Genomic DNA, 21,205 nt, shown 5'->3' on the forward strand with positions numbered 1-21,205 from the left:
CAAGTCTGTCATAAATATTTGATGATGAACAAGCTTATAAAAGCTAAATGCAAAACATGAATAGAGGGAGAGCAAATGTGTGATTTAACTTTTAATTAATTACCAGCACCTTACACTAAAGCCCATCTCCTGTAAGAGGCAAAAAAGTAATAAATTTCTTCCTCACTGTAACCTGATCTAAATTATCAGCATTGCATTTATTTGTATTTTTTAAAGGAAAAGGATAAATTCTCTAGAAACAAGAGAACCAGGAAACAAGAAACAAGGTAGAACAGTCTGGTTTTATTACCATATGTAATCAAAAGCTTTTATTTCCTATCTCTCCTCCTTTTTCTTTTCCTTTCCTGCCTTTTTTTTTTCTTTTACAACCGACATTAAGTGTGAATCACATGTTAGGGGGATGTGGAAATGAAGGGAAACTGGTGACATCACAATACTTTACAACTTTACAACAAATGAGAATCTGAATTTGTTGCATCTACGAGTGTATAGCAAGGGTGGAAAGCAAAGGCACACATAGGTTCATGAATCCCTCAAAGCAGAGGGTGGAAGAGAACTGGGGTTGGGAAAGGATGAAAACAGAAGACCCACCGAATACAAAATGAACATTTCAAGGTCAACCCAGTAAACTGTGTGTACTTTGTGAAGGCAGATTGCTGCACAAGCTGTTGCCATGATTATCCATCTCTGTGTTTTGGGAGGATGTTTTGAGGGATAATATCAAGGGAACCCTGCTTCAGGGGTTGGAGCTTCGTGAGAAGGTGTTGAGTTGGCTATTTTTTTAAAAAAATTACCTTGCTACCTACTGTTTTCAAAGGGTTTTCAGTTTGTTTTTATTAAAACAACAACATTGCTTTGGATACAGATCTATCTACTCCAGTCTGCATAGTTCACTACGGGTGAACAAAACTGTTTCATAAAAGAAGCCATGATGAAAAGAAAGAACATGCAAGCACCCTTGTTACACACTTTGGTGTAGACCATCCAGACCTTGTATATACCATCTATAAGCTAGTGGACTTAAAATCTGTCTTTTCAATCATTCTGAAACAAAACCAAAACCCTGAAAAACAAATGGAAGTATAAAATTTTAAAAAACAAATTGAAACAGAAACAACCACCTTACTCAAACATACTGTTCAGTAGAGATATATATATATATATATATATATAAAAAGCTTAGAAGCGATCCCCATCATTTTTCTACAGTATGTTGACACAGTTATTGTAACAGATTAAAAACACAGCTACGTTTTGCATAAACTGAAAGACTGGAAAGGAACTTACACACCTGCGTGCGCACACACACGCACACACCTGTGCGCACGCACACTCCCACACTAGCTACATGCACAGTCACACAAAAGAAACAAAGGAAAAAAAAACCCAAACCCCCGTTTTTCCCCAAAGAAGTATATGCAGCATCCTTCTGGAGCAGCAGGTAGCTACAGCAGGAGCCTGCCTGCCTGTCCTAGCTCCATGTGCCCTGCATGCTGCAGGATGTGCGGCTGGGTTTTCTGCAGGGCTTGGCCCCTCTCACCCGTGCTGTCCCCAGCCAGGGGATGTACCAGCTCCGTGGACAAGGGTGTTAGTAATTTTCCTGCTGCCAGTGAGAACCATCTCCACGCTGACATGCTGTAAAGGGGGAGCGGGAGGTGGGGGAAGGCAGAACCCCCAGCATGGTGCCTTGTGAGCATCACCACCAGTGGGTGGTTTTGAGAGAGGACTTGGCACAGCTAGAAAGTCAAATTTGGAGGGTATGGTGCTAGCGTAATTTCTTTAGGGATGTGGGGTTATGAAAATAACCACCACATTCTTCTTTCAATGCCTTTACTCCAGTTTTTGAAGGGGCTTGGAGGAGGAAGGATCAATAAATATTTGCATTACTCAGAGGGGAAAAAGAAAAAGGTTTTACATACTACAGCTCACAAATATTCACAACTGAGGGTGTAAGGCACAAATTTACATGTGGAAGAAAACAGGCTATTCACAGATATATTCCCACGAAAAACCCGTGTGATAAGACCATAATTTATGCATGGTAACAGCCGGCATATTAGCTAGTTCACACTGTTTGAGGATTTTGTTTGCCGTCTCACATGCAAGGTGAAATGAGATGGCACATCACAAGCTGATGCCTTCACAGAAAGTATTAGCTACTGACAAAGCCATGTTGATAGCAATGGTGCACAGATGTGCAGCTTTTAAGTTTCTCTTGCAGCTGCTTTAGAAGTTATGAACTTGCGGTATTTGTTGCTGTCTTAGGTCAGAGGCCCAGCCAGCTAATTAGCTGAGAGACTTAAATAGATATCCCCTTTTTAGTTCAGCTAACCAGGCAGTCCAGGCACGAAGTTCAGAAATCCAGCTCCAACTTATCTAACTCAGTGAATTTCTTGGAAAAATAAAAGAGTTCTAGTTACTCCAGTTAATGGGTTTCACGTTAAATAGGTATAACTTTCAAGGTACTTCTCTGAAAAGCTGCTCATGGGATGATAATGTAGGTCAGTTCCTTAAGAAAAACGAAAGTTGAACAATAAATAAGAGGAGTTACTTGTGTTAACAGTCACATGTTATTTGTTAAAAGAGAAGGGTAGCAGAAATCTATGACATAGTTTGCCCAAGCTGGCATTTAACTGCTATGACCAAATGACTGTAACACTGAAGGGCATCATTTCACAGTACCTGCTAGTGGTAAACCTCTGCCATTGTTAAGTCAGAGTTAGCTTTATCAATTGATTTTTTTTTCTTCCTTTTTTAAAAGTTTTTTTCTTTTTTTTTTCTTTTTTTTTTCTTTTTTTTTTCTTTTTTTTTTTACATTTGTATGGTTTTTTACATTTGTTTTGCTTTTCAGAGCGCTGTTTCCCAGTTCAGGAATGCACTGTGCAGTTAGGGGCAGGGGGTGAAATGTCACAGTCATTTTCACCTGTGTGCTTTTGGCTCAATGTTTTTGATGGAGGGTTAGTCTTTTGAGCAAAGAACTGGCAGGCTGTGTGGGTGAATCCTGCAGTTGCAAACCTTCAACCATGGGTCATATGGCTCGGGTTTAAAAAAATATTCCACTTTTCCCAGAGAGCAGAAATCCAACACATCTTCAGCTTGCAACAACCGTCTTCTCAGAGGAGCGAGTGATAACAGTTGCAGAACACTGGCTTTCTTCAGAAGTTAAGCAACTTCTGCTTAATTGCCATCCTCCTCCCACTCCCCCTCCCCTCTGATTATGTACATGCATCGTTGGGCTTCATGGACGTGGAGAGCGGAGCAAAGGAAGGTTTGGGAGGTACATCTGGCTTTAGCGAGGGCGTGCGTTTCAAGCCTGACCTCGTCAGGGAGTTGTAGGCAGTGAGGCTCGGCTGCCGGGATACAGTCACAGCCTGTGCCTGCGCAGCGTGGACCTGTATGGAGTCCACTCGCTGCGGGGCCGGCGGTGGGTTGTCACCCCGGCCGAAGCTCTGATTGCGGGACAGGTGGGACGAGTTGGAGGAGTTAGTGTTGTTTCTTTTGAGGGTTGATGCCTGATGACTTCTCGTGAGTGAGTTTGTGGGGTAGCTTCTCTTGTAGTCCACGCTGTAAGCAGAGGAGTGCATCTCCAGCCGCTTGCTCAGCCCGCTCTGTGACAGCGAGGTGCCCGGGGGCCCCAGGGAAGCCTCCCGCTGGGGGACTTTTGGAGGCATGCTGTCGAGATTTTCCACTAGGTTAACTCCATGGCTGGGGCTTTTGCTACTGAGGTGGTCCTTGATAGTTTTGTACTCAAGGGTGGCATTCTGGTCCTCCACAGACATCTGAGCACCATCGCTCATTTTTGGCTGGTCAACATACTCATGCTGGTAGCCTTGCTGGGCTATGGGCAGGACCACAACACTGGGGATGTGGCTGGGAGAAGCCCTGAGTGGCAGGTCAGTTGGTATCACTGGTGAGGCCATCGAGGGGATATCTTTTGTGCAGGCATTGATGAGGTTCTGGTTTCTCTCCCATTCCCGACTGCCTCGGCTGGGCTTTCTCTTCTGCTGCAGGGTTGGGGTGGACTCCGGGGTTGGCAGGGCAGCCAGGTCCAGATGGTGCTGGTCAGCTTTGATCAGCATCTTGGCAGTGCTGCCTGGGGTAGCCAGCTTGCCGTTGTGCATCAGAGGCGTGAGGATAGCTTCAGGCTTTGGCTCCTTGGACTGAGCATCCCCAAAGAGGCCACTGAGCTTGGAAACACTGCTCATGGAGCCACGGCGGGAGTGGGTGAGCTCCTTCTCCTTCCTCTGCACGGCAGCCATGTCTCTGCGGCGGTGGTCGCAGATGCAGTACACTACGATTCCCGAAAACACGGCCCCCATGACAAAAGCAAGAATCACAGCAATGGCCAACAGGGTGACTGGCACCAGCTGATCATGACCTTTCAGGTAACTCTCCCGAATCACTCCTGCAATAGACAGCATACAGAGGTTAAACAAACTAAAGACAAAGGAGGAGCGGGGATGGGGGGAAGGCTACTTATCATTAACTACTTTATTCAAAGGTGTGCCCCTGCGAGGTTGCTTTGTGTTTTGCCAGGGGGATTTTGTTTATCAGCTTGTTCAAATTTGGAGACATACTCTACCTGCCAGCTACATCATCCATGTACAGCCTTCAGCTTTCAGAACAGCTTTCAGATCTGCAGCTGAAGACTACAAAGTTCAGGAGTCGAAAGGTAATTTACTTGTAGCACAAGTACAATTGTTTTGAAATCCTGGTCCTGGCCAATTCACACTGACTTCAGCAGATCTTTTAGCTCTCCTCTGACATACTACTCATTCCTCACCTTCCTCTTTCTGATCTCTCCTAGGCTAATACCATCTTATTTTTACTATGGTAAGTCATTGGTATTCAAAAGCCTTTAAATGGAGGAGAGGAGATAAAGTCTTGGTGAATACCAAAGAAGTGCATCCCATATTGTTTAAGGCTTCTTTCTCTGTTCTTTATTCTGTTATCTATGTCATGTGTTTTATAAGTCAGTGTCACATGCCTGGGTTTCAGAAAGAGGCTTGAGTAACTATGAAAGATAGAGCACAATGTTGAAATTTATTGAGCCTGCTGGGTGACTGTCATTGCTATTTTAATTTTAAAAGCTCTCTCTTTTCTGAACACATGAATAGGTTGACCTCCGTGCTGAAGCCTATGCTTTCTGTTCTAAAAGACCTGACCTGATGCCTCATCCTGTGGTCAGAGGTCACTGTCAAATCCTACTTGGCCATCCAAGCACCCACTGTCTGAGGAGACACCTCCTCCACTTGAAGTCCCTAGCGCAGCATTAATGAATATCCTAAATTTCCAAAGTAAGCTTTTTTCCTGATAAGGGCACCAAGCTAGCAGCACTAATGAAACACAAGCAAAAAGCCTGTAATTTTTTTGTTGTGTTTCTTGTTTGACATTTTTTTTTTAATTTCTGGTTTTGTTCTCACTGTTTGCAACGAGCAGCCACAGTTTGACAAGGAACTGAAGGAATATCTCTCCAACCTCTTCTTCCAGAAAAGGCCCAAGTGCCAGGGGATTAAAAGCTCCACATGCTCAAAGGAAATGTAATAGTTGTCCTTATTTCGGGAGAGATAGCAAGGCAGAAAATACAACTCCAAGGCTCTCCTGAGACTTTATGAAGGTACAAAACTTTCATCTTGTTAAGCAACTCCTAAAATAAGGTTTTTTCATGTTTTTTGCACAGAAGGTAATTACAATCCAGAATCAGAACCAAACTATGTTAAAAGAATATTAAAAAGTTACCACTATTTCACAGAAGCCTTTGATAAGTATTCTGGCCAGATATAGTATTGTTCCCATTTTTCTGTCCCAAGTTGATTGCAGCATTTAGGTGGACAAGAGATATTTGCATACAAGAGATGAACTTTATATTTAAAAGCAAAACAGCTCTTGAAATCATAAGCACCTGCACGTGACATTGCAGCTGGGTGCCGCAGAAATTATTGTGCTGTGACAATACAAAGGATTATGATTTCACAAGGAGAATAAACAGCAAGAGCAGATGATCACTTAAGAAAATATGATCCGGCATTCACATAAATGTCCTAATAGTAAACTGTAAGGGCAGGAAAGTAAAACTCAGAAAACAATATATAATTAGAAACAATCTTCAAATTTAGTGTTTCTAAGACAACTCTCTTTTAAAGCCCAGAAGCTTCTTCAGAGGCAGACTCTTCTATTCTTTGTGATCAGCTTCTTTGTCAGCAAGAAGCAGTAAAACCTTATTCTGTAATTTAAATGCACGTACAAAATTGCTGTATGTAGAAGAACAGTCTAGTGGTTACAGCACAGTCAGCAGGAACTATATTTCACTGCAAAGGTGTTGGTCTCCTGTGATCCTTCACCTGCTGATATTTGCATCCTAGACTCTGCAGCATTTTGTGGCCAAATTTATTTACGCTTGTAAAACTGTTTGCAGAGATTAACCAGAGAATCAGATAGAGAGTCTTAAATGGATGGGAAGAATGAAGTTAGGAAAAGCTTCACCTTTAAAAGTCTCTGTACACAAACTTCTCAGGCATGGCCCTTTGAGAACTTATCCAATGTGTCTTGCATGGAAAAAACTCAAAATCTCTGCTCAGTGCCTACCTAAGGGTGTAAGTACCTACAGTCAAAGCCCAAAAGCATGGATTCATGACAGGAAAGTCATATCTTACTAACTTAATATTCTTCACTGAAAGGATGGTCAGTCATTGAAACAAGCTGTCTATGGAAGTGGTAGGATCATCATCCCTGAAAGTGATCAAAAAGCATGTCAATGTGCTACCTGGGGATGTGGTTTAGAAGAGATCACGGTGGTGCTAGGTTAAAGGTCAAACTTGATGATCCCAGAGGTCTTTTCCAACATAAATTGTTCTGTGATACTATAATTCTAATATTTTTTTATATATAGATTGGGAGCAAGAGGCTGGAGTGCAGCTGTGCGAAGGGAAATGGCATTTTTGGTTGATGGTAAGCTCAATGTGACTCAGCCATAATGGTGGGAAAAAGGGCCATGGGAAAAGGACCCTTTTCCATGGTGGGAAAATGGCTAACCATATAAAAATATTGGAATGAGTCAACATTCCAACACACAAAAATGATGGAAAGACTACAGGGCATCAGTGATGAAGTGTGGCTTAAAATAATTGGTTTGTTCAGCTTAGAGGAGACTTCATTGCTACCTAAAACTTCCTTGTGACTGGGAGTTCAGGGGGAAAATGCTGTCACCTCTCTCAGGTATCTGGTGACAGGATGCAAAAACTCATGTCCAAGCCTGAAATTTCTGCTGGCTGAGGGGAACTTCAAGCTCTGCACTCTCAGTCTTCTGCTTGAGGCTAAGTCCTACTCTATGAGTGCTAGCCTTAAGCACAAACCTCCATCACTGCATGAAAAAGCAATGTAAAATCTTCAGCTTTAGGTTACCAGGAGATATCAAAACATTAGTACTCACATGACAAAATTCCTGCACAGTCCAGACTGCATGACCCTTTGTGTTCATGAAAGGGGTAGCTGAAATGATGTTGTGCACACTGCTGGTGTTTTACATGCAGAAATTTATAAGTCTCTTAAAATATCCTAATTCCAGCTCTTTCCTCTTGAACTCAAACCTTCCTGATGTTTATTATGTTTCCTACACTAAAGGATATTTAACATTAGTGCCTTTTCTCTAGGCAGGCACATCTTCTCTGGAAACAAAGTCAGTTTAATGATATAGTTTATTTCTTACCAGAGATCTCTTCCATGTGTCATTAGTCATACAAACAATCCCACTAACTTCAATGTAAATAAAAACAAAAAAAAAAAAAAAAAAAAAAAAGGGCAAGATTTGACCTTTCATAGGTGTCCCTGGAATAGATTAAAAAATAAGTAATAAAAAAGTAGGAGAAATGCTCAGCATCCTACTGTCATGACCACAGGATGGGTGGGGGTGGTCTGGAATTTAACAGCCTATAGGCTGATAATTGCAGTTGTTGTCCATCAACATGTCAAACCTTAACATCAGCAGTAACTGCCTGCACAGAGAGATGACTAAGGAAGTGTGTGATCCCCACCATGTCAAGTGTGAGGCAAACTGTTCATGTCACTTCACAGACTGTATTCTCTGTGCTTTTACCTAGGCCTGCAATTCTTAAAGAACATCACAGCCCACATGGCAAGTCCAGCATCCTTCATTTGCACTTGTTGTTCAAGGAATTAAAATGAAGAAGAAAATAATCAGAAAAATGTGGGGTTTACATTTTTGAGAGGCAAGTAAAATATTCTGACTTCCAGGCTTGAGGAAACACCTCTTACATTTATTTATTATGTGACATTCTTTTAAGACATCATGTACTGGAAAACTGAATGGGCTGGCTGCATAGAGCCAGTAAAATATAAGTGTCCCCATATTAAAACATTTTATTTAATAATAAAATTATTATTCTATATTAAATACATTTAAAATATTATGTCTAGCACTTTCCTGTTTGTTTCCTGTTTTATCATTTGCAAAAGTGAAAAGACACTACTTATTTCATTTTATGTGGTCTGAATCCACACCCCAGACTATTTTCTCTAGTGCATTGAGACCTATCACCTTGGATAACAACAAACTATTATTTTGAAAGGGATCATTTTGACAGAATTATCTGTATTAACATTGTACTCTGAAGCTGGGTGGTGGTAAAAAGAAAAGTAACCCTGAAAATGCTACAAAGAAATAGATTACATCAAATATTTGCATCTTCAGGGATGAGATCTTACATGTTGTGTCACTAATGCCCCAAACATTCTGACATTTAGTGACCTCCCTGGACGCTTCTTTTTAAGCTCTCTCCTTTACAAATCACAGTGGGGCTTACGAGTTCAGGGTCCCCCTGCATGTGATGTAATATTATTTCTGGCTACTAAAAGAGACAGTCTAGTCACCTGATATTCTCCCTTTTGCATGGCTATTTTGATTCCCATAGACAACCTGATCCTTCCTCCTCCATTAACTTTCTGTAATTTCATCCCATGTCCTTTTGTCTGCATCTCCTAACATTGCCATTCCTCAGTCAGTATACCCTGCACTGTAACAGTCTGGAACAGGCAAAATCACCTCTTCTCACTCATCTAATGAGAGAGAAGACTTGATCTGGTATTGTGTTGTACTGCTATGCATAATTGATTCCTTCTTCCAGCAGAGCCTCTAGCTAAGGTACACAGTTTGGGCTGGCTGGTTGGTTAAGAGGACACTTAGAAAAATGCTTCCAGACCTTCAAGTGATTCAACTCTGAAATGAGCTAGGATATGTATAAATCCCATGAGTACAGCATTGATCTAGCTAAAGGTAGTTGTTACTAATGAGCAAGGAGATATTACATTTTATGTCAATAATATATATACTATTATTAAAGTTACGGGAGATGGGAAAGGCAGACTTGTGATATGTCTCTGGGTAAGAATAATACAGAAAAGACCAGAGGTTATACAAAGATATAGATCTCCTGTATGCTAGACTATCATAAGCAGGAAAGTGAGGCTCCCTCTTTTCACCAATTAACAAAATCATTCAGTACCTATGCTAAAACAAAACAAGTTAAAAAGCAAGATGTGTATGAAAATACTGATGAAACTATTCCAGAGATGCTCTGCTCTTTCTAATTGTAATAGAAAAGAAATTCCAAGGGTAGCAATGTAATTAAAATGAAAAAATCACAAAGGGATTAAGTTCATTCTAAGGAATATATTGCATGAGCATAACTGAATAAGAATAATGAATATCAACACAAAAAACTTCATCAAAGGAGGACAGAGAAGGGATGACATGGAGACTGAATTAGTTACTCCTTTTCCCCCTGCTACTTAAAAAAAACAAATCCTCACTCTGATCTGTAATCAGAAATGTAACAAAGTTAGGGAGTAAGTGTGGACCATGATAGAAAAAAGAAGTAAACCTACTTAGATACCAGAAATTTTAAAATTGTCTTAAGGAATTTGTCCCCCATGGCTCAAGGAGCTAGCCAGAGCAATTTTTAGACATTGTATGCTATCTTGGACAACACTGGGGGAAGTACAGCATAAAGAGCTCTGGAAAAGGACAAGTGTATGACGTGCCTTTGAGATTAACCAAATGGAGGACAAAACACAGACCTACCAGTAAAATCTTTCAAATGGAGGTGGCTCTAGAACAAGTAATAAAGCAATCAATTTAATGAGCACCCAAAGAATAAAGTAATTAAAAAGAGGGGAAAAAAAAAGGCAAAGCAAATTTTCCAAAAGTAAATTACATTAAACAAGCTTCCTCTCTTGGCAGGATAAACAGCTCACTTTTTGTACGGAAGGAGTAAGTATGACAGCCCTTGACTTCTCTAAAGCCTTTGACTTATTTTCTCAGAACTAAGTGAAAGCAAGCTAAAACCTGTTAAAAAGCTGCAGTTGAAAAGTGCTGATCAAAGGTCTCCCTGGAAAGAGATCTGAAGTAAGGTGTTTGTCTCAGGAGAACAGCAATTAAAACAGGCATCTGCAGAAAGGAGACCTGGACTCCAGAGGCCCAGAAAAAGCTCTGTATCCTTTTAGCGTGTACAGCATAAAAAGAAACATCTCATGATGAAGCCTAAATTTCCTTGTCTCACCTGTGATCCCTGTGTGACATGAATGGCAGGACATCAAGAAAAGCCCCACAGCCACATTCCTTTCAGTCTAAGTTCTGGTGTATGCTTTGCAGTGAGTACAAGCTGAAATTGCAGCTTATAGCCCTCACAACTCATTAATAATAAAAACAACCAGCAAATCATTCCCCAATTTGAATAAAGCTTGATGACTTTTAGTGATACAAGAGTTTGGATGCTGCCCTCTTCCACAAGGAGGCTGAAGCTGGTAAGGATAACTCTGGGGACAGACAGCGATACCCGGCCTGCCACTGCAAGCTCCTGTGTATGAGTAACAGCTACCTGTCCTGAAAAGTAACACCTTTCAGTCTGAGCACTGCAGTTTGCTGCAGTGTGGAGACAAAGAAATGACTTATGGCTGGCACAGGTGTATCCTGGGAAATGGGAAGACTACATGCCACAAGCACCACAATTGCTCTGTGATCAGATCCACAGGGAGCTGTCATTGTCTGTCTTTCCAAAGGTAAAGTAATAACCCAAAATGGTGACACACATGGAACTTGAAACACCAAAGTGGGAAATGAAGAATGATGTTTTGGAAGGGAAATGAGGGAATGACTATCAGGAAATAAGGTAATATTTATCTCCAGACCACACACTAAGAGCAGTTAAGGCATGAGTGTCATCGCGGTGTTAAGTGTCATCTCTCTAGCTAAATGGGAATAAGCCCACATCCATCTCCAATAGCTACAAAATCACTTGAGACTTTCCACTGAAAAAGCCATTGTTCCAGAAAAGCACAATGATTTCTTTACCATTGTTATCTAAGGTGAAAACTCAGCAGTTAATTTCATTCTTCAGTGCAAGCTTCTCTGTAGGATGTACATTTCCCTCACCTTACGCTTCCAAGAAACATTGGTGAAAAACCTCATTATGAATGGAGGTTTTTATGGGCTTCAGAATATCTTTTTAAAATACCACTGAAAAGGTTTTCAGCATGTGTCTCCAGGTGTTAGAAATGTATTTACAGGTAGTCTCATGCTGCTAAAAGACTATTTCAGACTGGAAAATCCCTGCAGGTATTAACAAGCTTTCTTCCTCTTTTTTAACTAGCAATCATAATTAAAAAAAAAAAAAAAAAAAAAAAACAACCCCCAGAAAACAACCAAACAACAAAAATCTCCAGACAAATTTAGACTGAACTCTGGGCTTTCAGTGTCAGAAAAACAGAGGAATGATCAAAGTCTACCATGCACTTCTGAGAGCTTATGTTTTCCTGAAGGAATAATTTGAAGATTTTATATAAACCAACCACACTATTATCCCAATGACTTGGTGTTTGCCACTTTAATGGAATTGCTGTGTTGAAAACAGTGAGAACACCTTATCTTCATCTTTTTTCTGGCTGCCAGGACTCATTGTGCTGGCTCAGTGCAACACTAACCAGTACCCATTTTTCTGAACTCCTGGTGTCACCAGCTAGGAAAAAGCCCAGCCCAAACATTCGTACTTCAAGCTGCTGGAAAATGCTTTCCCCTGCCTTCCCTCTCAGTAAAGTTGTATAGTTGACTTGTAAAGGTCTAAAACTCTAAAGTTTTGCATGACTGTGTTGAGAAAAGCAATCCATCTTTCATACTCCACCCTAGGGCTCTCAAAGCCAGCTGCCTGAGCTAGTAGTCTGAGGTATCCAGCAAGGAAAAAGTGGGTGCATGAAGTTGGAAAGAGAATGAATTTGTTAAAGAAAAAACTTGCAGTTACAAAAAGCCTGGGGATCATTGGAGATATGAGAAGAAATCATACTTCAGAACTATGAAAAAAAAATCAATAAATAATGTGACTGAAGTAATCTGCAACAAAGCTTTGAAAACTACCTAAGCAATCTGATCAGCTCTAGTGGCCTCTGTTAGGGTTTTCTGTTCCCCTATCAGATCTATTTCAGAAACAATCCCTCTAGGACAAGTTTATCAACTGATCTTTAACAGTGGTTTAATTTCTTCTTTCAGCTGGTTCATCATTTTATCATTTCTCTCCACTCTCCATGAATGATTGCCAACATGACTCTCTATAGAAAAAAGATGGTCGTAATTTACAAAAGGAAGGGAGACCAACACATCTATATGATATAGCTTGTGACTCTTGAAGCAACATTTTAAGAATGGATTTAAATTATCTGGTTTTAGTTTGATTATGAGCCCACAATTCAATTTTTCTGCATGCTACAGTGGCCATACAAAATTCACACCATGGCCTTGTGAATTGACACTTGTGAATTTTGAAACAGGGGATTATTATAGATGGAAATCACAAAACCTGAACCAGAAAATTCATGCTCAGGCAATTTCCACCCCCAGCAGAGTGAAGGAGAGACAAGACTGAAAAAGACTGGAATAGGAAGGTCTTACAGCTTTTTAATTGTGTTACTTCTGAGCAGTACTTCTGTAAATGACCCAGTTTGTTAAGTTTGCAATTATGGGAGAAAGCTTGCCTGACACAACCTCCTGCATGTATGATATAATGAAAGTCCTTACAGTCCTGAAGCCAGCACCATTTTGTTTGTCCCAGTGGCTAAGCTCAGGGCCAGGCCTTGCACTAGAAAGCATTTGACAACCTTTCTCCCACTGGCAGGTGGAGATAATTTTAAACTTTCCTGATTTCGGTACTTTCCTTCACCTCTCACCCTTTCCTGGTGAGCAATGATAATTTTAGATGCCTCTGTATGATGGAGAATAAGCAGACATATCAGGTTGCTTTAAAAAAACCCCAAAACCATAAAACAGAGGCATTCACAGTAGTTAAAAACAAGATTATAAAATCCAAATGTCAAGGAAAATTAATTCTTTTGTAGCTTGTCTCGGCAGACACAAACTTTATGCTGCTTTGCATCTTAAAACACAAATTTCCTTTAAAGTCTGCAGCATTTCCTCTAATGACGTACAAGAAGCTCAGTGCACATTCTGGGACCTTTCTAGTATGCCTGGGATAAGCTTAAGCATATACAGCTGCTCTTTATTAGCTTACTTCAGGGGATCTTTCACAGCTGGGTTAAAATAGATTTACATATGTTTGGCTGAATATGCATAATTTCTGGGCTCCAGAGAAGTTGTTGTAGCTTGCAAAGTGAATCTCTCATCATCACAGTTCCCATTTCACTGCAAGGAGCTCCTCTGATGGCACAGAACAAGTGTTGGGTGTTTCTTTTTTTTTTCAGCTTTTTTTTTGTCCTGATGCGGGCATTATGTATTCTGAGCAGCGCAGTGCCTTTCTGGAAGAAGTTTTATGAATAGTGTCAAGGAAAAAGAAGCTGTCACTGAGAAATTCTGTGGCTTTTCCTCTCCTTTTATACAGCCTGTTTTGAACTATGGCCTTTCTGCACAACAGGGAAAAGAGAAGTTTGCAGAATGTCAACATAAGCAGCTCTGCTTAGCAGGCTGAAGCTCAAAACAGCCTTATGGTAGAATTTGGGTTAAATTTCGAACACTGCACATAATCTAAAAGTAAAAATTGTTTCCTCATCAACTCTGATCTTGCTTAAAGACACAAAAATGCAAATGCTAATTTTGAGCTAATAGGGCAACCGAATGCATCACAGCTGAACTAACAAAGGAGTCATCTATTAAACATTCAAAGACAAATAGTAAGACAGTACCCCATATCTCCTGCTCTCCATAGCTCTTGGAAATTATAACTAAATTGTTGAACAACTATGTGACCAAGCCAACAGTGTTTATTCATGCACACAGACTGTATTTCTTAGAAACAGTCCTTTTCCCCACAGCTGGGCTGGGCTGGTGAGTGCTTGGAACACGGCTGGACCCCTTGTTAGCTCTGCCTTTACACAGAGGAACGATGAAACCTCTTCTGTGATTAAAATGCCATCACTGTATATTGCATGACGGGAAACAAACACTGTAGATTAGCTCTTCATTTCTGCTACACTCACGAGCACAGCAGGTGTAGTCAAAAGGCCTGGACTTAAGAATTACAATGTGCCCCTACTAGGGATACTGAGGAAGACTGCTTCTTCCAGAAAGATTTGCAGAGCTGCTAAAAAAATAGATTATGCATGTCTGATATTAGGTTTACCATTTCTCTTTGTATTGCAGTACCATTGCCTCACCTGCCTTTGAATACTTTAAGTGGGATTGTGATGAGTTTGAAACACAGGTTGTAACAGTCAGCAAGACTAATTTTACTGCTAGTTCTTCAATATCTCAAAACTCTTCAAGTACAACTAAAAGAACCTTTCTTTCCTCTGTTACATTAATTCACATCCATAGTATGTCCAGTAAAGCAAACGTAGTTACTCCAGCCATGTCCTGAGGTAAAAGACAGGATTTCCCTTATGGACTTGGTGCCCAGAAATTGCTATGGTCTCACTTAATTTTCTATCTCCAGTGGTACCTTCTTTCATCCATTTTTCTGTCTTATATATAGTTCTTTGCTTTTTTTAAGCCTAATTCTTTTTTTTAGTACCTCCCTACCTTGCAGATGCTGGTATAATGTGTGCACATTTATACTTTATTGCCATAACTTCGTTGAATGTTTCCTGTGTACATTTTGTAACACGCTTAGTAATTACTATGGCCAGTCTCTTCCCTGGATGAGGTGAACCTGTAGCTTCATCTCAGAGGACAAACATTAGCAAGTAGGTTCCTGCCCCAGCTCCAGTAAAGCTGCCCTGAGTCCAGCAGTAACACACCCAGAGCAGTGTGGGCAAACCAGTGTCCTCTCCAACATACAACCAAATCCCATGCAGACTCCCTCTCAATCGTCCAGCAGCAGGCTAGGCAGACATACCTGTCTGCTTTACCAAACATCTCACAAACAGCAGCGTTACTGCTGCAAATAACAACTCCCCCAGGCTTGCAATCAGTTCTGCTACTGGGTCAAATTTTACTTTTCTGGATTTACTGCAGTCATTTGTCCAGTTCCCGCTCATGCTCTTTAACCCAGTACTTTCCAGCGCTGCAGGAAAGCAGGGAGCTTATGCAGCTAGTTAGTCAACATGAAGGTAGCTCCTGCAACAAGGAACATGACTGGGTTTTTCACATTTGTAGATTAGCTCTCAAGACATATACTGATCTACAGATATACAAACTCCCATGTAAGAGGTTAAAGCCTAATTTATTTTCCTAGCATGGGAACCCTATGAATTTTTATCATGATCTCTTTTCACTTGGGGACATATAACATGGTGTAGGTGAGATCAAACCTTTCAGAGGAGCACTGCTGATGGTATCAAGTTGTCTTGCCATGAGCAAGTAGAGATAAACTGTATTGTTTTTCCAGGTCTTGATGCTGGGTATATGAAAGTAGCTACTGATTTGATATTAGTTCAATGAGTGTGAACTGCACACTGAGATATAAATAAACCCCTGTGTACACAAAATTAATTGATCTTACTGGATGACTGCCACAGGACATTGGCTGTTGCTGGTCAGATTTAGACAAAAAACATGTAAAGTACAGCAAAACTGTAAGAATTCTTTAAGACACTGAATAGAGACTCCTGTTTTGTAGAGATAAAGCTGCATGGTGTCTGCGAGAAAAGAGCAGTGCTCTTTATGTTCCTTGTTATGAGCCATGATTGCACAAACCTCTGCAGAGGCTGTGGTGAGTGCAGGAGGTTCAGTGTGCACAGCAGGCAGAAGAAAGGACAGAGGGAACTCCTGCACTGTGCCCTCCTTTGAGAGGCTCTGACTGGGACTCACTCAGCAATGAATGCACGTGGAGAATTGCTGAGCTCCTTGATGGGAGCCATGAGCTGGTAGCAGAAATAAATTTCTCCAGTGCTGGCCATGGCCTCAAAGTCACATTGATGGCCTTTCCTGCACCACTTGTTAATACCACTTCTGTGAGGATCCTCAAAAACCAGCGGTACTCAGTGTCCACCCAGCACCATGGCTTCTGTTGCACTCAACCTGCTTGCTTGCAAACAGACACTTGATATTTATTTAAGAATAAGAATTTACTGATTTAAAGAATAAGAAAACATCAAAAACATATGTGCTTCTCAAAAGACTTTTGGAATTATTTTAGTGAAGGCTTTGGTCAGGTGTTTCTGCACATGCTTAAATTCTCTATATGTGTGGTACTGTTTGTGTTCAGCAACTGCAGATCTTTCAGGCTTTCCAAAAATACCCCTCTGTTTCTCTCTACAAGGACATGATAGCGGATAGCAGTAGCTTTGTAGGGCTTCAAAAATGTGCCTGCTTTCCCCCAACTGCCTTTTCTTTTTATATAACAGCTGCTCTTTTATTTTCTATCACAATTGTGGGTAAGATGGGATGGAACATGAACAAGATGGCATATTATTGACAGCATGCAGCTGGTGTTATTTTCCAATTAAAAAAATCCTTGATGGGCATATGAAAGAACTGTCTAGTTGATGCCCAGTTGTGACAATGCTATCAGGCTGCCCCCTCAGCTGAGATTTTATTTCACAGAGATAAGCAATCTTTGTTGATAGCAATCTTTGGTTGCTAGTAGAAGAACAAGAGTTTAATATCCTGGCCAACACAAAATTGGTGATGAATATGCTGTTAGCCATTTCCAAATGTTTGTGATATTGTATAGCTGTGCCAGAAGTTCTTCTTAATGCTTCCTGAGCAACTACTCTATAAACTGCTCTAAGCCCTTCTAATGCCAATGGAGCTGTTAAAATCCACTTGAGCAGGGACCCTGACTTATCCTGCTCTGCTGGGGCAGGGAGAGTTATCAGACTATCAGCTGGTGGTTTGAAAACACCAATGCTCAGTGTACACAGAGTTGTTTGTGCATTTAGTTGCCTAACTGTGACAAGTCCCTTCTGAGGACATGAAGGACTGAGATTAAAAAAAACCAAACTTACAGCTTTGCCAGCAAACCTCCTTTTCTTTTCCCTCACAGGGGTGTTAGAACATGCATTTTTGATACGCTATCTGCTTCAAAACTTCTCAATAAAGAGCCTTAAGACACATTTTTGTAACAGGAGAATAAGGAAATGTCTTTTCCCTATCCTCTCTCTCAGCCACCGGCACAATCTTAGAGCACATGATTAAAGTCCAGCAAAAATTGCAATAATAACCAGATAGCAGAGAGTACAGTGCCTCACTAAATGGCTATCAAAGAATTCAAAGGGATGCCTCCCTAAACACCTGACTAAATTAAAGACATTCAGAGGAACAACTGCTTCCCAAACACAATAAAATTTGTTATCTGTATTTAATGTTCAATAAAACTGAGATTGCAAAACCTCAATTATGCCCTCTTCAGGTTTTTAATTTTTTAATTAACTACATGCTGCTGATCAGTAAGCACCAGCCCATGCTGACACAAGGAATTAAATGTGCCTATTTTACAGTCAAAGGAAACTAAGAAAAATGTAAAAGTTATTTGGGATCCTTCCTATATAATTAACGAAATATTGATAACTATTAACTAAAAGTTAATAAATATGAGAAAAATGTAGGTGGTGTTTTTTACAGGGCAGGTAATTAGACAGTTGACAGTTTACAGACCATATTAACAGTGCTCTGAACCAGAACTGTCTATGTTTAGGTCATTGCAAAATTACCACATCACATCTGAACTATTAATTCATACGGTAATTGAAACTCGGCACATCCTATATGAGAAAAATGAATTGTTCAAATATCTCAACAGCATATTGACATTTTAATCGTACACTGGCATTAAGAAAACTAAAAGGTGCTTTAAATATCTTTCAGCTATTAGATTTTCTGCTATTAAATCCCTTTGAATGTTAAACCAGTGTCGGAAATCTCTTGTTTAAAGTGCCAGACTCTCCTCAATTCAGCATCTTTATTTAGCACGACATCTCCTTATAATGAATATAAACATCACAGGAAAAAAACGTGGGTAACCTGTCCACCAGCTATGCCTTGCTGTTTCTGGATAGAATAGTGTCTCTGTGGAGCAAGCACACCCTAGAGCGAATTCCCAGCTCTTGATAAATATGTCAGTGCTACAAAGGTCAAACAAGAGCACGAGGCAGTCTGTGCTCCTCCACTGAGCCATCCTCACCGGGTGACAGCGGATGAATGCAGCTGGGGATCTGCTCCACCACACAATAGTTCTGGTGCCCTGAACTCTGAGCAGCTGCCTTGACAAATTAGATGTGGCCTCTGTTATTGAAAAAGCACATCAGGGTCCTGGGGCAATGACAGTTTTTTCCCTCTTTTAGTAAGACAAACCTCTACAGCTCATTGCAGCCTGGAAATGGATAGCCTGACTTGAAATCTATGCAGGTGGACAATTACGGGTCAAGGATACCTGCTGTTTCCAGAAGCCACATTTGATAACACCATTTTAAACTTCATCATTCTTTTATTTGTAGGATCTAATGTGGGAGCACAGAAGCTCTGTTTTCATAACCAGATCAATACAACCTCTTCTGTTACCAATGATGTAATTTTTTTTTCTCTAATAAACAGCAAATGGCTCTTGGTTCTAATCTTGCCACTCAATGTTTCCACTTCTGCTAGTTAAATCTCAAATTTGTACTGTTAGTGAAATGCAGAAATGTTTTGAATTCTGAAAATGTTAAGTGCTAAAGTATAGGCATTTCTTTAGGTGTGGCATAGGCAGTTGGTGTGTGCTGGAATACACCCCACCATTATCTTGATTTCCTCATCCTTGCCTGTCTTTTGCAGTTAAATCTGTTCCTTTTCTTACACTTTCAGATGGCCACTATAGAAAATCTGTGACTAAATGAACTGGCGCTTTCTTTACATAAAGTCTGAAATGCAGGCTTAGTCACACAGAAGGCACAGTAAATCACTGCCCAATACTCTATTATAACCCTGTGTTTGACTAAAATTGGCTTAAAGATGTGGCACTGCTCAGGGATTTAGCTCCTGACATCTTTTCTGAATGCTATGTCTCTGCTCTGTCTCTTCACTCTTGTTCTCAGAGAAACTTACTAAAATATCATTAAAAAAAGTCTGAAGAAAGTCTGTCAGAAAAATCCTTCCAGCATTCTTTTTTCATGAATTTTATATACAATTTCCATTTTATTAATTAGCATCTACTTTACTACTGTCACTGATTGAACTTGAGGATGTAATCTGAGATGATTAGCTGTCTCTAGCCGTGGGAGCAGACAGCTCATACATGCAAGACAGAACAGAAGAAGGATCAGTGTCATTTCTCTGGACAAGTCTGTTGTGTTCCCTTAATCCTGACTGCAGAGCCCTCCTGGTGCATGTCACAGGACACCAGCCATTCCAGTGTGGTGAGATCATAAACCTTCTGGCATGTTTGCGAGTTATTCGCCTTGCCTAGTGACTCAGGTATCTGGCCACTAAAAACCGTACTGGGAAATTTGGTCCTATGCAAATGCTAACAATGGCTTTCAGGTGTTTATCTGATATGGTGCTGGAACAGTGCTCCACAGCAGGTATGCTGGGATTAGTTTATGGGACATCCAGTTCCTGGACAAGTTGCTCATTAGAGGCATTTTAGGCAAATATAGGGTTGGTTGTTTGTTCTAAAAAGAATATTTTTTTAAAAAATTTCAACCAAGCAACCAATATACAAATAAGGCCTCCCTCTGGAAACAGGGATGTTTACAGTAAACTGATGCTAATTTACTTAAGAACATTTCAGAACAAAATCTACAGTTCTTTGTTTAGTACATTCAACCAACCTCTGTTTTCATCCCAATGTGAAGTCAGTACATTTTAATCTAGATGTAGCTATATATAAAAGTTTAAATGAACTAAATCCTATGTCTCACTGTCTAGGTAAAATCACTTTGTGAACCACTACAGCTCTGAGTAGCCATACTTCTCACCCCAAATCTCAGCCACGTGCTACAGAATCACAGACAGAATCAGAGCAAATTCTCTACTCCCTTTCTCACAACTTACTAGACTCTGGGCAGAATATGCAAAAGTATAAGGAAGGATAATGTGATAGTAAAGAAAGGATCTGGTCTGATTCAATTTTCATTGTTTCCTCAGCACTTGAAATGTACTGATCTGCAAAGTGCTTGTAACTGTTTTATATTTGTGCACACAGTGGTTTGAGACATAGGAAAGAATAGCAGTGTTTGCATAGTTTCCCCCAGATGCACATGGTTTGGGTGAATACATCTCTTCCCAGTCCCATCCAGGCAGAACTGCCTATGGTGCAACTCCTCCCACTGGACTCACACTCGTTTTAGGATCAGTCAGTTCCTTCTGACAGGGTCAGGATGATGGCACTGATGAAATACTGAGTATTTACTCCACCTCCACACATTGAAAGTCCAAGCCTTTCCCCTCAGACCTGCAAACACTGATTCAAAACCTAAGTTTTGACAATTTTTGTGCCACTTCAAGTCCTCATTTCCTCATCTGATTTATTACATAATGCCAACAACATAATAATATTCCTCTGTTTTCTCTGATATAGAAACTGCTTTGAATCTTTTAGATCCTTGTACATATTAGTGTATAACAATATTTTTGTGTAAAAACACACTCTGCAAATGTAATTCTTGGTGCAAAACTCAGCTCTCCTGTGATGAATATTAATTGTTTAATTTATGCAAAAAAAAAGTCTGAAGCTTTGTTTTGCTGCAGATGTTTTTCCCCACTCATTTCATGTCTACTTGTAAAGTATCTTGTTATATCAGCACTTTACATTCTTTATCATAACTGTACCTGAAG

The 21,205-nt window shown here is 40.3% G+C and overlaps 1 protein-coding gene across 2 annotated transcripts in view; it reads right to left on the minus strand.

Annotated features, from left to right (window-relative positions):
- Positions 1-290: 290 nt before the first annotated feature.
- Positions 291-21,205, minus strand: part of SEMA6A (semaphorin 6A) — a 117,896-nt gene continuing 96,981 nt past the window's right edge. For both annotated transcript variants that reach the window (XM_058823602.1, XM_058823601.1), the window contains one exon: positions 291-4,405. In XM_058823602.1, the coding sequence (XP_058679585.1) occupies positions 3,216-4,405 (1,190 nt within the window). In that variant the 3' untranslated portion in view covers positions 291-3,215. The remainder of the gene's footprint in view (positions 4,406-21,205) is intronic.

Source organism: Ammospiza caudacuta, chromosome Z (genome assembly GCF_027887145.1).
Source record: "Ammospiza caudacuta isolate bAmmCau1 chromosome Z, bAmmCau1.pri, whole genome shotgun sequence".
Lineage (NCBI taxonomy): Eukaryota > Metazoa > Chordata > Aves > Passeriformes > Passerellidae > Ammospiza > Ammospiza caudacuta.